Raw genomic sequence first — 15,539 nt, 5'->3', positions numbered from 1 at the left:
GAGTGAAAGTGCATTACTGAAATGTAAAAAAAAGTACTTTTTTCATACTTCAGCATGTAAGACAGTGGTTGGGGTTTTTTTGTGCTTCCTGGAACATCCTACTGTGCAGAGTAATTTAAAAAACAAAAGCCAGAATGCTTGCATATCAAGTGCCTGGCTTAACGGAGGATAAAGTGTGCAGATTGCCTCAAGGTCTGCTAATACTCTTCTCATTTATGCAAAAACAAAGAATTTGGGATTTAAAACTCCAACTGGAGAAAAGCAGCATGATAAAAAGTAGAAAACAGGGCTAAGTACAATACTTATTTGTCTTTTACTGTACAGGCTGGTAGAGAAAATAAAAAATACAGTCAAATAAAAGATTACAGGCCAAGCTTTGTTTTTGTATTTACACATATGTATAAAGTATAAACAGCATCTTGAAACTTACAAAAATGAAATTTCTGCACTATTGTGCACTAAAACACATTAAAATAACTTAATTCTGCTTTAAATAAAGCAAAAATGAAAACCAAAGAAATAAAATGCCCAAGGTATTGAAAAATTCATTTTGCAATGCTACTTTCCATTGTAATCCCCTCTGCCACTCACTAGCACCTTATCCACATTACTTAAAATACTAATGAGGCCATCCTTCCCTTCCCTTCCCTTCCCCTCCTGAAGAACACTACATCACCTTAATAACTGCTTGAACTAATTTACAGACCTTGGCCAACTTAATCTGATCCACAATAAATTAAAATAACTTAAGAATCTTTTACAGCTGTTTTTGTGGGAAAAAAATGTATTAGTGCACAAAATCAGATAGTAGTTTTCCTGCAGCTTCCATGAATTTACTAGTTTTAAAGCAAAATAAGGTTGTTGAGTTTTATGTGGACTTCAAATTAATATTTTAAATATAGTGCTTAGAAAGCTAGGATTTCCCATGCCTCTCCACAGCTTCATAAAAACAGTCCTCGTTAACTACAGATGTTAAACTCTGGACGCTAAATTCTCTCTCTAAAATAGAGTTCAGATCCAGATTTGCAGCATCAGAGTGACTGTCAAGGGACTGGTGCCGTTCTTGCATTGCCATTAAAGTTCCTCTGTTACGCTTTGTGCTGTTTACTTTTCGCTTCACTGGGCAGAAATGGCCACGCACCAGCTTCGGATGCTCTCCTGTGTCAAAGTCATCTCCTTCTTCAGTTTCAGCAGCCTGATCCCGTTCAGAGTCAGTACTTGGTTCCTCTGAAATCTTCAGCCGTTGGAACTGTATCTCGATGTCTTTCGTAGGGCTGCCCTTCTTTAGGCTCTGATAGTCATCGTCATCATCGTCATCACTGAGAATATCAGATTCTTTGACAAGAACATTAGAGAAGTTGGATGCACAGCTCTGTACATGTTTATCAGGAGATGAATTTTTGGGCTCCTGTAGGCTCTCAGCAGTGTGGCAGCTGCTGCTCTGAGTGCTGCTACTCAGGCTGCACTCATCAGAGTCCTGGAAGGTGCCTTTCCCTGGGTCACCGTTCCACTCGCCACTGGATGAATTCTTCAGTACCTTCAAGGACCTCGTGGAAGCTGTGCAGAGGAAGAAGACAAGCTTATTTTTTTCAGCAAAATATCAGCTGGTTACACTGTCTCAGTAGCCCACTTACAATTACAGCGTATGTAGTCTCATTTGATCAATGTCTGAAGCTTGTACTCAATTCGGGTATCTGCTGGGATGCAGATCTAGTGCGTTGGAAGAAGCAAGACCCCTGCCTTTGCCAGTTGTTTTAGCTTTAAATGTTACTAGGGATGAGTTACTAAGGGGAACCCAGAGGAAAGAACCCTAATACCCTATGCCAAAGGAAGTTCATTTCTTCCCAGACAAATCAATTTGGGCCTTATTAAGTCTTCCCTTAAGAGAGGGCTAATGACACATCACAGTGTGGGGGGATGGCAAGCTTGCTTATCTCCTCCAGCCCTTATCATCCACTGAGTTATGGAGAAACTTTATCCCCTCCCCAGCCTGAAAAGGAATGATTTGTGCATTTGGCACACAACACACCTCAGTCATGGTAATAATTGCAAACCTTCTACCAGCTCTGGAGTCCACACTTCATTTTTCTACTTTGACAACATGATTCTTACCCAGTTTGGCTGTTGCAGGGACACGGTTCTTGAGTGGGACAAGGCGATCTTTACACGTTTTCTCCAGCGGTAGCTCACATTTTATGTGACGTCTGAAATTCTCCCGCAAAATAGAACGGATCACCTTCACGATGTTAGTCTTGTTCTCACAGTCACTGCAAGTTTAAGAAAACAGATAAGCTAATTTTCCCATGTGAAGTAAGACACTACTAGGATAAAATCTGCCTTCCTCCTTTCTGCTATGTGCTTTAATGCAGTGGTTTTTTTCAGTAGCTTGCTTTAGTAGTAGGTTTTGCAGCTAATATCTTTGTGGTGTTAGCCATTTCGCAGACTTTGTGTTTTGAGATCTTGGTTACTTCCCCATAGAAAAACAGCCTGAAAGGTAACTTCTGTACTAAGGGATCACCCCTTAATTCATCTTTATCAGAAGGTAATTTCTGCTAACCAACAGAGTCCAATAAAATCAGCTACTGTGCCTATATCGTACTGGCATTTATGATCATACATCTGTGCGGATTTCTGATGCTGGATCACTGTGCCGAATTCACTTACATTTCCAAGTGTTATACTTTATGCAGTTAAAGACTGGCATAGCGCCTGGATTCAAAGAGTGAGAGCTGTATTAGAAGTGCTGATGCAAAGGTCGTGTGGGAGAGAATATTTTAGTTTTTTTAATTCCATTAATGTGATTTGTCAAATACACCCTCCATGTAAAGCTTACCTGCTGCACAATTGAAAAATTGTTTCTGGCCTGCCTTCTACTTCTGACTTGGTGTGAATCAGCTCCCAGATACAGCTGTTCTCTGTTCCTGTCCATGGAAGGAAACGTTATTTTTGTATATACTTAGCAAAACCTTCAGCATTAGAAAGACCAATGTAGAACTTGTCTTCTGAAGGCAGTGATGACATAGGCATGGGTGGATCCACAGAAGATCGCACCCGAAGTGGAATCCAAAGTAAAGTCCCCTCAAGTCTCCTGTTGTAGCAGCCCGGCCTGTGCTGCCTTTGACAACTTGACCTTCTCTCCTGGGGAGTTGCTTTCTCCCATTCTTAATGCTTCTCACTGCCCCCAGCCTTGGATCAAAGGCCTTCTCCCAGGTGTGCAAAGCACTTGCTCTAAATACCAAGTGACACTTTACAGGACATATAGAACTGGATGGGATCATAAAGATCACCTCAAAGGGAAAATAAAGACACAGCCTACTTCCACAAATTACACAACTTTCCCACATTTGGAAAAACAAGGGTCAGCGCACACAGTATAAGGGCGTCACCAGGATGTCAACCATGGTAAATGACCTTCCTGCTCACAGTATCTTTTCATTAAGGAAAGATTTCATTCATCTTTTTCCATTCTGTCCTTCCTTCATGTCATGTTGCATCTTCCTAAATTTATGGAAGAAGCCAACATACCAAATGAAAAAGGTCTGTTAATGTATCAAGCTTGTACCCTGAGTGTAGCAACAACAGTAAATAGTATTTTCTCTATACCTGCCTGTTTCCAGAGGCTCTAGAAAGACATATGGAAGAAGCAGTATTACAGAATCCCAGAAAAGCATTCAATCCCAACGTATTCAGTGCAAGGGAATTACCTGCTGTGTTCCCCAGTCGAACTTGAAGAGCAGATAAAGGAATCAGCCAACGAAATTTAAATGGATCCAAGTCACCATAATTATGTGCAGCACGAACATTAGTAGGCTGCAAAAAGAAAAACAAGGATATTTCTGAGAAGTAAAAGAAGTGGGATTTTTTTGTGTTACTCTTAAAAGACCTGCCTCTGAAGAGAAACTAAATTAATTAGACTTTCCCCTTCAGTACCCTAGTATGTGCTTGTAAATGTAATTGAAATGGTGACAGACACAACCTTTGGAACTTGTAATTGCTTCAACTTTTAAAAGCACTTGTTTTTAATGGATAAAAATAATACTTTGCATATAAGTACTACTAAGGAACAAGTTTCCCATGAAGGAACCCACAGACTGTTGATTAGCAGAATACATTAATCATGTAGCTGCTGCAGCTACTTTTAGAGCCACTCTGTCTGTTATGATAAGCATGGTGCAGTGCTTCACCACTGGCACTCAGGATATACAAATTGCTACTTGACTTCAGCATTCCAGTTTGGAAATGGGGACAGAGGATATTATGTTTATAATACCCCTTTTTCCTTTCCTTCCCGGGTGATCAAGGGTCTATAAACAGAAGTCTTTAACCTATACACTACATTAAGGTAGGTCATCGTAAATGCCATCTGAAAGAGTCAATGATTCCTTTATTTGTATTCCACCTGACACAACTAACATGGGGCTCACACAGAGAAGATGCTGCTGCTTACTAAGTAACAAAAAACATGTCTTGCTATGCAGATACTGAGCGCTTGTTTTAGCTGTGATATAGCCAGAATTCCAGCCTAGTGAGGGAAGGTGGCTTTTCACCACAGTCCCTTCCCCTTCAACATCGGTATGGTTCATCTCACACTGCAGTAGAGTCTTGTGCATGAACACCCACCACCTCCACCTGACACCAGACTTACCATTTTCTTTTTCAGTTTGTAGTTCTCCTTATACACCAATATTACAGCCCTCTTAAAAACTAAGAAAGAAAGAAAAAAAAAAAAGGAAAACTGTTAATTACAGGTGTAATATTAAATGAAAATACTAACTTGAAGAAGCTGATGATTGTAGGCACAGGAATGTGAAGGATGAGATAAGCAAACTGATTTAAAAGCATCTGCCTTGTATTAAGGTGACAACTGAGTTTTTCACCCTACACTTGTCCATGCAATGGCAGTATTTTTTTCCTTACATTTTGTTCTGAACATTTAGGATGAAGCCATTCTGCACCTTTATTCTAAAACTACCTGTTTCCTGGTATGTGAAGCAGTCTTCACATAAGCAAATACAGCAGATGTAGGTTAGATGTAAAGGTTCAGATTTTCTCTTTGTAATTGGTGGACGTTTTCAAGTGGAGGGCCTATAGCAAGAGAGGGCTGTGAAAAAGGACACAAAGTTGGTTCTTCCTGCAGTTCAGCATTTGTTTAGTTGGAAACTCAAACATCTCAATTCCTGCTTTTTCATCTGCAGGAATTCTCTGGCTTCCACAATATCCATCTGGAGTGGCTCACTAACGCTATCTAATCTTTCAGCCTCCAGGGACATGTTCTCTTTCATCTGTAAGGAGGAACAGAAATATGGAGGCATTGAAGCTGCACCTGAACTAAAGGATGGCCCTGCAGAGCAGTCCTGGGTCCCAGTTTGAACTTAAGGGCAGTACAGCTCTGACCCTGCTCATGCACCCATGTTTCCAGAGGAGAGAGGGGCAATGGTATGCAGCTGAGTCGCATCCCTACGTGAAGCCAGGATGCAGCCATAGTGAGCACAGTATTTACCCCACAGCTTGGCAGTTTCCCTCAGCTCCACATATTAGGTGCATTTTGTAAGCTGCCCACGTAGGGTTTGAAGTGAGAATAAGATGTGGTTCCCCAAGTGGCAGAAGAATAATCTGCCTTTTATTAATACATGAGCTGCTGGGAAGTGCCTGGCATACAAGGATCACGCAGAATAACATTCTGTGATTCTGTGAGCTCATCCAAGGAACCTGGGAGGTAGCTTCTGGTTGTTTTTCTGCGAGAAGCATCCGCTCCCCTAGTCTGTCATGCTTCCCAGGACAGGAGTGCACAACAGCCCTGAGAAACAGAAACTCGTCTCTTGTCAACTGGAGTTGGTCTGTAGGTGTTTCAAAAATATTTCTTTAAAATGTCATTGCATAACAAAATGGACAAGCGCCTAAGAAGTTTCACTGCAAGGTTTAATTACTTAGGTAATTATTAGATAAGCAATCATATATATACTATTTAATAAAACTTTGTGATCTTATTTCCACATTAATTTTTCAGGCTAAAACAATCTAGATGGGGATTTCGATGCAGTAGCTGTAAAGCAGAGGTTAGCCTAAATTCCCAAGAGTAGAATAAATCACCATTTTCCTACCAGCCTCCTTTGAAAGCTTGGTTTAGCAGATTGTTCTGAAGAGAATATTGTCTCTTGAAAATCACTAATTTCTATAGTTTAGATATAGACAGGAGAGCAGCTGACGTTGGCTCACAGAGCAAACAGCAGCGGCAAATAATCGAATGGAAACTTTTCACTCCTCGTATTATGGAATATAACTGAATTTTTTCAGATGTAAGTCGACCCTAGCTATCACATGGCTACAGGGAAAGGAGATGGCGCCTTTCATCTTGTGAGAAGATTTAATGTAGTAATCTTTAGATTTCAAAGAGCAGAGAGTCATAGAGGAAGACACTTACCAAACACTGTAAGTTCAAGGTCTTTTCTTGCTTTGCCCAGCGATGGGAAAGGATTCAGCCAGGAAACCGTAGAGTGCATCAGAAGTTCTCCCATTGAAAGCTCTGTCACCTGTATTAAATTATAACAGTAGATAATATAAATAAATAGTATAAATATATCCATCAGGGCTGCGATCCTCATATGTGAATAAAATATTAATGAGTACACATCAATAATTTTAAGGATCTATGTTTTCTGTATTTACTGTATGTACAGAGAAAGAGATCTGCATTACGGCAGGAAAAGTGTGAGTAATCCCTTTTTTAAAATAGGTAACAACTATAAAAAGTAATAGCCCCTAAGTTATGGAAGCTGGATAGAAGTTCTTACTATTAATAACTTAGAAGAATATTAAGTTGATCTGATGATCTGTCCCTTACATATAGCCAGTTGTGAACTGGCTGATTTATTGGCTGTAACTATCTTTAATTTCTATAGAGTAATGAGTATTAATGACACCGCCAATGGCAGAATTAATGGAGGTCTTGTACTCTGAGGCTGCTTTCTTCTGTGGGACACAACATAACACTGAAGAATCTCCCAGGCTGTCAAGTTTTATTTCCCCATAAATTATGGGAAACCAGGTAGCCAACAGAGGGAATTTAGCTTTTACTAGGAGGAAATAAAACAACTGAGCCGATATTTCTCATGTCTGATCTTCACCTTTAAGGATTTGATCTGCTTAGTAATCGTTTGATGTAAATAGCAAAGTTGAGACCTTGCTGCCCCAGTTCTGGGAGATGTATGCACACAGTCTGTTTAACTAATGTTTTTTCCTCTGACAAATACCCGTGGATGCCTCAGTGGTGGAAGTGTGGAGAATGACAATAACAGACCTTAATGTGAAATCCCTCAAATTGCCATTTTCATTTACATGGGTGAAAAAAATACCTTAAGAACTCTGGAGCACAAAATCTGAATGCCTTAGGGCATGGATAATCTCAGCAACATTTTAGAAGTGCAGGATTTTTCCTACTACAATTCCTGTCAGTTCAGAAGCTGTCTGAAAATTTTACCATAACCTACTGAGAAAAAGAAATTTGACAGGCAGATATGATATGGAAGTCAAAATATTAAAGGAGAGTGGAGGAAGCCCAGCACAAATAAGTTCCCATAATTACCTCAGTGAGAGATAAAACACCCACTGGCAAGCAGAGTAATGCTTCAGGAGTGAATAAAACATGTTCCTTCTCTTACCTCCTTCTCTGTTCCACTTTGATCTGCAACCAGTTGGTCAAATACAGTGCCATAATCTTCATATATCTTCTGCATCTCGTTGATGTGACTTGCTACTTTTTCCATTGCCTTCAGCGCTTCTATAAGGTTTAAAAATGTCATAGACAGCTATATAATTCAATTGTATTTTCTAAATATGACTTTTTTTTTAACTGAATTCCACTTGAGGCAGGGAAAACAATGCAGTGTTCCCAAGGTCTGGTGAACAGAATTCTAGTTTTGTATCAGTGCTTTTTCATAGCAACAGTAGAAGTTATGCTTCCTGATCAGAGTAAGTGAAAACTGCTTGTCTGATGTCTTAAATGCCTCAAAAGGCTGCAATAAGCATTCCAGTGATAAGCCCCTAGATGTGTGAATATTCCTATCAACATGACAGTAAACACAGTTAGGTTTTGCATCTTGTATATATAGGGCCACTCGGATCTCCAGAGTAATCTACATCCATACTAGGATAAGCCATCTGATGAGCTTTAATAGAAACCAACTGCATTTGGCTGACCACAGAATAGACAAAGAAATGCAGTGCTACGTTGTACAAATTCCTTATGCATTGTATCCATAAAATGAAATGCTGGTGGCCAGATTTTGTTTACATTTTGTTTTCTAAGCGAGAATGACACTAGATTTCAACAGACTTTTGTGTTAATTCAGAAAGGAGTTGGAGAAGGGCATTTAGTTTCTCCAGTCCTGACAGCTTTTAATGGTGCAGGCCTTTTAGAAGTTTGGCATCCATTCTAACCTCCAAGTAAGTCACCCCCAGCTTGCAAGGGCAAGGGAACAGTATTAGAAACTCCCTTTGAAGTAAGTAACAGCCTCCTGACTTTGTGCTGACAATGTATTTTGCATGAATCTGTTCATTGTAAAAATGACAATCATTCCGTAAAATTAATCTCTGGACTTTCATCCACCAAGTGCTGACAGATCTGAACTGGAATTTGCCAAGGTGAAGTCCCAAGCATCTGAGCCTAGAAAAGCAATGAACTGTAATGTATGTTAGACAGACGAGTCTTTCTCTGTAGGAAGACTACAAAGTTTTGACACAGATCTCTTCTACACAAGCAAGAGTCACAGCCAAACCTCAAACAACTAAAATTTCCTTCTGTGGTGCTCTTAAACTTTGACACATTTCAAGAACTGAATAATAACCACAAGATGGAGCTTTGGTCAGTGTTTCCCAAATGGGAAAAAAACCCCAACCCAACACTATGACCTGACATGCTCCTGTGCAAGAATTGAGGAGAAGACTCCAGTCATATTTGCCATGGCAAATCCTGTGTATATCTACTTCTTGAAGAGACTTGGACATACCACACTTTTTGCTAAAAGCATGGAAAAGCTACTTATTATTTAAGGAGAGGGACTGAATTCTCTCTAGGTTTTTACAAGTTCTGTGCTGTCTTCCAGAATGGCTACCTGCATCTTCAGAAGGGGCTGGAAATAAAACTTAACTCATATTCATTCCTCTAGGAGAAAGGAAGAAGTTACCTGTCAAATGATAGTGCTCCTCACTCTCGTTGTCTGTCAGAGACACCAGCTCTTTTAAAAGCAGAGGATATTTCAGCACTCTCTGAACAGGCTTTATGAGATATGACTCCAGTGTAGAAGAGTGTTGCTTTGTGGGATTTCGAGCATCCAGAAAGGCCTTAAAAGCACTATCTGTTTTGGCTAGATGTAAATAAAAGAGTTCGTCAGTTGAATATGGAAGTCATAGAAGCTACAATGATTTGAAAGCACAGAATTCCAACTTGTAATTGGCACCAAAAGCCTCACCCTTTTCAACAGATGGTTTACAAAATCATTTATGCTTTATTTCATAATAATTTCCTGCATTAAATAACATACATAAGGGCTAAGAGAGCAATTTTATCAAGGTAAGATTATTCCTCAATATAATTTTCCCACTGCACTGAAGTGGTTGGCAGAGGAACTAACTTATTCTACCATTTATTGCTGCTTTTTGGAGTATGAGCCGCATCTGCAGAGAGCACAAACTTGTGGAAGATGGTTCTGTAGCTATTCAAGCTACTGCCTGAATGTTAGAAAAGGAATGTTACCCCTTCACTTCTATACCATACCTCAGCAGAACCACAGATCTTAGCTATTCCTATTGAAAGAAACCCGATTAGTCCTTGCTTTGTACCCATATTCTCTGCAAGTCCATGGGATTTGTTACAGTAGTTCACTGCAGTTTAAATTCACGCAAATGAATTACAATAATGAAGACAATAAATTACCTCTCTCAAGAACTTTCTGAACTTTGATGTGGTTTGCACAGAAGCCACTGTACAGTTTAAAGTGGTCAGCGTAATACAGAAAGGAGCCTCCAAGGGAAAACAGTAATTTCTGAAATCAACACAATAAAAGTATTAATTCAAATTAATTCAAAATCCTAAACAAACATTCAGGCACATAACACAGAGGCTCAATGGTGTGATTATCTGCTATCTTTCTATACATACCCTATTTTTATTTTATTTTATATATATATACACACACACACTTATATCTATATGTATGTGTGTGTGTGTGTGTGTGCGTGTGTGTGTATATATATAAACTTGAATATACTACTAGTGGTAGCTCTGTGATGTTTCTGTACTTCTCTGGGTGCAGAGTTCAGCCTATTTGGGCAAAGCCTGCAATTTTCTCCATTCTCCCTGAGCAGGTAATGCCACTGCAGCCATTCCATCTTACTGTATCTTTCAGGCAGCACAGGGACAATAATCAACAGACATGTAACAGAGTATGTTGTGCTGGGAAAAAACATGAGCAATAGGAAGCAAGGCACAGAAGTGCCAGAGTCAGAAGGAACAGCATAAAACAAACACAGAGGATTGCTTTCCAAGTGTTTTCCCTCTTTCAGGCAGGTGGTGGTGGTAATTACAGGGCACTTCTGATGTTCTTGGATGAAGGGGCGGTTGGGAAGATGTGAGAGGGACTGAATCACGAGGGAGATGTTTTTAGAAAAATGCTTTCCAAAGCAAATATAAGAAAGAGGAGGAGTGAGGGAGGAGGAGAGCAGCCCTCTCCCTTCTTTTTAATCAATGTTTGCTCCACAAAAGGCAGCAAGTGTTTGGGAGACCTGCCAGCAGTCTTGCCTGGTCCTGTGACAGTGGCTCCATTTCCAGGAAACCCTACTTCTTCCAGATAGGGCAGGTACTGAGTGGTGCCACTGTGAGCAAGACAGCACCATGAGGGCACAGCCTACAGCCATTTACACTTTGTCAGCTGTCTTCTTGGACCTCACAACATGAGCAACTCATGCACCATTTAACAGGAAAAGGTCCCAGTCTATAGCGGGTGAACTGGGCACAGCAGGGAGGAGCACAATGCAGGGCAGAATTCAGCACAGCAACAGTAACCTTTCTACAAAGGAGTTCTTCATCATAAGCATCACTAGTTTATAGCGCACTCAAAGTCTACTCTGCATCTTCCATGTTGCATCTTCTGCCATTGGAAAGAGGATGATAAAACCATGAAAAATAGCACTTATTTTTCTCTGCTGAATAGGTGTCTGTAATCCGAAGTAAAGCTTCAAACATAGAAGCAACCCTATGAAACTTAAATATGAGTTCTTCAAGTCAGATTTCCACAAACACTGCAAGGTATTAAATGACCAAGTATTTACCCGGAACTGGGATGGTGTTTCCAGTGTATTAAAATCTGAGGAAGAAGATATTCCATCTTCAAGGGTCTCCAAAAACACCTTCTGGAAATCCAGCATTTCTGGCAGACTGCCGAACAAGGACTCCATCTATGAAAAACATTAGGCTATAAATTCACAGTACATTTTTGTAAGACCATCTAATTGTGGTCTTACAAAAACAGTCCACTAAGGAGATGTGACACACACAAAGAAGTTGCAAAGGCAAGTAACATCTTCATTAATACTTTTCAAATGGGTTTTATAAAACAAAACAAAACAGTGTGCCCAGGTGGCCAAGAAGGCCAACAGCATCCTGGCCTGCATCAAGAACAGTGTGGCCAGCAGGAGCAGGGAAGTGATCCTTCCCCTGTACTCTGAGTTAGTGAGGCCACACCTTGAGTATTGTGTTCAGCTCTGGGCCCCTCAGTTTAGGAAGGACATTGAGGTGCTGGAGCGGGTCCAGAGAAGAGCAACAAGGCTGGTGAAGGGACTTGAGCACAAGTCCTATGAGGAGAGGCTGAGGGAGCTGGGGTTGTTTAGTCTGGAGAAGAGAAGGCTTAGAGGTGACCTCATCACTCTCTTCAACTACCTGAAGGGAGGTTATAGCCAGGTGGGGGTTGGTCTCTTCTCCCAGGCAACCAACAATAGGACAAGGGGGCATGGGCTCAAGCTCTGCCAGGGGAGGTTTAGGTTAGATGTTAGGAAGAAATTCTTTACAGAGAGGGTAATCAGGCACTGGAACGGCCTGCCCAGAGAGGTGGTGGATTCACCATCCCTGGAGGGTTTTAAAAAGAGATTGGACGTGGCCCTTAGTGCCATGATATAGTAATTGGAGTTGGATCAGGGGTTGGACTTGATGATCTTGGATGTCTTTTCCAACCCAATCTATTCTATGATTCTATGAAACCCTTACGAAAAAGCAAACATTTCTTAGCAGTTAAGTCAGAAGAACAATTACCCTTTAAAAAAAAAAAAAAAAGAGAAGTGATGCACGCACCAGACAGAAAAGCCCTGACTGGTGTAATTCTTATTGTTATGTTTGTTGGTTGCTTTTTCTATTGTGTGCTTTCAGCAATGAAAAGCCCAAGCGCCAAGGTCTTAACCCATAAAAGAATGAAAAGCATATCTTTCAGTTATTTGCTCACCTCATCCTGAGTAAGGAAAGTTTCATTTTGAAGAGGCTCCAAGTATAGCTCGAAGAGGCAGCTCAAGTCCTGAAAGAAAGAGAATTTGTTCACTTTTTACGTAACAGTGTGAAATTGTTCTTCATACGACAACTGTGGAATAGCAGTAACTTTCAGGAATGAACTAGAGAGAGAATTCCTTTTCTGTAACAAAATCACCTGTGTGTTGTTAGTGCTAAAGTGATTGCTAAATTAGATGTAAACTGATTTCAGTGTAATATTTTTGTTTCATCCTTGAGGTTTTACAGCTTGATTATAACATATTATATTTTAGTATAGCATGAGGAAAAAATGCTACAGACGATGGCTTTCTAAAGAGTCCATGTATATGAACTGCATCAAATGTTTTAATCATGCATGTTAGATAAAACATATAAATAGCCACTCATTTAAGTATGAGTAACAATATTTAGAAGGACACATTTTAAAATCCTATTAAGTATTAAAGTGTTCAGTGTTCTTTTCAGGGGCGGGGGGATGTGATCAAGGGCTTTCTCAGTCACTTCTTCAAAGAATTGTTGCTACTTTTGAAGACTTTCTATCCCATAGCAAAGCAGCCCACTGCAGGGCTCTGACCCTGAGAAAAGAAACAGCAGAAATTCTTATGGAGAAGAAGTAACGGGCATATCCCTGAGAATACCATAATGAGTATGTGCAACCTGCCGGGATACTGCCTGGTGCAAAATTTTTCACATCAGTGACCTCCATGGTCATGCCTTTCTTCAAGCGATTCCTCTATAAGAAACATCAGTTGGACATACACGGGGGTCTGTGTTCTGTAAAGCTTCCTGAAGTTTTACAGCATATGGCTGTTTTAATGTATTGATGGATGTGCTAACAACAACAGACTGAAAGCATTTTCTCTTCTTTTCCATATATATTATTGCAGCAAGTACTCATATCTGTAAGTACATGTTTTGAGATCAGGTGAAGTAGATTATTCCTCCTTGCCAAAGGTCAATGAAATCAATGCTTTCATTTTTCTTTTGGCATCCAGTCACATGAATTTTAGGGGTTTATAAAAAGAAGAGACATAGATCTAACAAATTAAGGACTAATCAGTCAAAGGAGAAATAACATATGTGTGATGCTACAAGCAACTGGAGTTGTGCCTTTTAGTTTTGGTGATTCAAAATGATTAAAAAATAATTATGCCTTATTTTCCGCAACTAAACTTTTTTTCTAATTTGTAGGAGAATCTACTAAATTTATTTTCATTTTGAAAACTATGGAAACATCCCCTGACAAACCCCAGTGTTCAAATATTGCAGGTATCTACTCCCGAAATATTACCACTCTCCAATATAAATACAAATTGACCAGGGCTAAAGCTACTAGATCAAATCCTACAGCCTCTGTTACAGGAGCAAATCCATTGAAAACAGCAGGAACAATTAGATAAGCAGAGTCTGTAGGTTATGGCCCTTGTAGAGTACTGGTAATATAAAGGTAAACATTAAACACTTTAAGACCATCCACAAATCATGGTCAGACTCAAAAAGAAGGCTGTAGCTAGCCAGATTATTATTTTTTTTTTTACCTTGACATAAGATTTCTCAGTGTCCATAAGTTCTTGAATTACTTTCCTCAATCTATCTGCATCAGAAAGGTGGCGAGCCAGTGGCCGTGGAGGTGGATCCTGGTTGTCCTTCTGTCCTTCCATACTGCTTGCTTGGACTTCTTGGAAGTTTCGGCACAATGCACTTATCTGTTCTGCACTCTGGTAATTGAGAGGAAAGAGACAAGCGCTGATGTTTTGGTATACAAGCTGTACTACTATTATTTTTAAATTCCTCAAATTTTGCTCTTGTTCCAAATTTGGGGGCCAGAGCATGCCATTGATTTGTCAAATATGTATCCTGATAGCTTTGAACAGCTTGAATTTATAGTAGATCCAGATCACAGGAACAAAATGAAATGGAAAATTTCTAGTGATTTTCCAGTGCAAATTATTTTCAGTCTGCAGATACAAGCTCGTGGGATACAAAAGAGGAGAGAGCACTCAGATACATCACATACTTTGATTCTTATGACACCAGCATCACAGTGTTTTCCATCTCATTTTGCAACACTCACTGCATCAAAATAGAAATTGTAGATAAAGAGCTTTCAAGGATACAGAATAACTGTTTTATTTGTCGCCTGCTACCTATATTACGTTGTGTGGTTTTGTTTTTTTTTCAAACAATGAGATATGGAGCTGAGGGTTCAGATTCCAATATCCTGGGTTGTCAAAAGATGTTTAGATGCTTACTCTCCAAGGAGACAGCTATGTATCAAGACTTTTTGCTTTCAAAAACAATGAACAGAAACCTAAAGCTTTGAGATTCTTTAGAAGAATGATAAACCTGAAAAAAAACAGAAAATCTTCAAGCAATGTAGGAACTGGAGATGGAACAATCGTTAAGCTTGTAAGGCAAAGATGGAAGAGATTTTTCTGACACTATGAAATAGTTGTGTAGTTAGCTCTTCCATGACCACCACTAATATCCAAGAGCAACTTTTGCAGGCAATAATCTTTAATGTTTTATTTGAAAATTATTCCACTGTTCTCTTTCTCATAGGACATTTTCCTGAAAGCTAGATTATTGCTACCATTATCCAATTCTACCTTAACAGCTGTCAGCATCCACCTTCAGACTACATGAAATAATTCTTCAGTGCTTCTGTCTTTCAGACACTCTCTAAGATACTGGACAGTTGCATATGCTGTGCATGTATTATCTTCTATTTAGTGAATGCATTCAGATAAGGACTACATGAATGCTGCCTTATTTCAAGTGGAAGTCTTGCTTCAGTGATCTTGTTTCAGTGAAGAAATCAGGACATGAGTGCATTTCAGAACTGTCTTGATCTGTACTAATTTATTCCACACACTGTTTCAAGTGGTCGTTTTCACATCTCATGATTCACCACTGATTATCTGTGTAGCTAGGCTCACCAACATCCTAGGTCACCAAATAAGCAAATGCAAAAGTTATTCTGAAACTGAACTGAGCTATACAAAGCCTT

At 39.7% G+C, this 15,539-nt stretch overlaps 1 protein-coding gene across 1 annotated transcript; it reads right to left on the bottom strand.

Annotated features, from left to right (window-relative positions):
* Positions 1 to 192: 192 nt before the first annotated feature.
* Positions 193 to 14,248, bottom strand: TIAM2 (TIAM Rac1 associated GEF 2). Its single transcript, XM_010173720.1, has 12 exons — positions 14,068 to 14,248; positions 12,489 to 12,557; positions 11,326 to 11,451; positions 9,932 to 10,040; positions 9,183 to 9,362; positions 7,659 to 7,777; positions 6,422 to 6,530; positions 4,646 to 4,704; positions 3,705 to 3,810; positions 2,834 to 2,921; positions 2,113 to 2,267; positions 193 to 1,557 (listed from the first exon to the last, which is right to left on the bottom strand). The coding sequence occupies exons 1-12, from the start codon at positions 14,188 to 14,190 to the stop codon at positions 914 to 916; spliced, it is 1,887 nt and encodes a 628-aa protein (XP_010172022.1). The 5' UTR covers positions 14,191 to 14,248; the 3' UTR covers positions 193 to 913.
* Between the last annotated feature and the right edge of the window lie 1,291 nt (positions 14,249 to 15,539).

This window comes from Antrostomus carolinensis, unplaced genomic scaffold (genome assembly GCF_000700745.2).
Source record: "Antrostomus carolinensis isolate BGI_N321 unplaced genomic scaffold, ASM70074v2 scaffold38968, whole genome shotgun sequence".
Classification (NCBI taxonomy): Eukaryota; Metazoa; Chordata; class Aves; order Caprimulgiformes; family Caprimulgidae; genus Antrostomus; species Antrostomus carolinensis.
This window is presented reverse-complemented; position numbering and strand designations above follow the sequence as displayed.

Coding starts and splice junctions, on each gene's coding strand:
- TIAM2 (XM_010173720.1), bottom strand. CDS start 14,190: ATGGAAGGACAGAAGGACAACCAGGATCCACCTCCACGGCCACTGGCT. Junction 12,558..14,067: donor CTGAGAAATCTTATGTCAAG/GTAAAAAAAAAA, acceptor TCTTTCTTTCAG/GACTTGAGCTGCCTCTTCGA. Junction 6,531..7,658: donor AAAGTGGAACAGAGAAGGAG/GTAAGAGAAGGA, acceptor AATTTAATACAG/GTGACAGAGCTTTCAATGGG.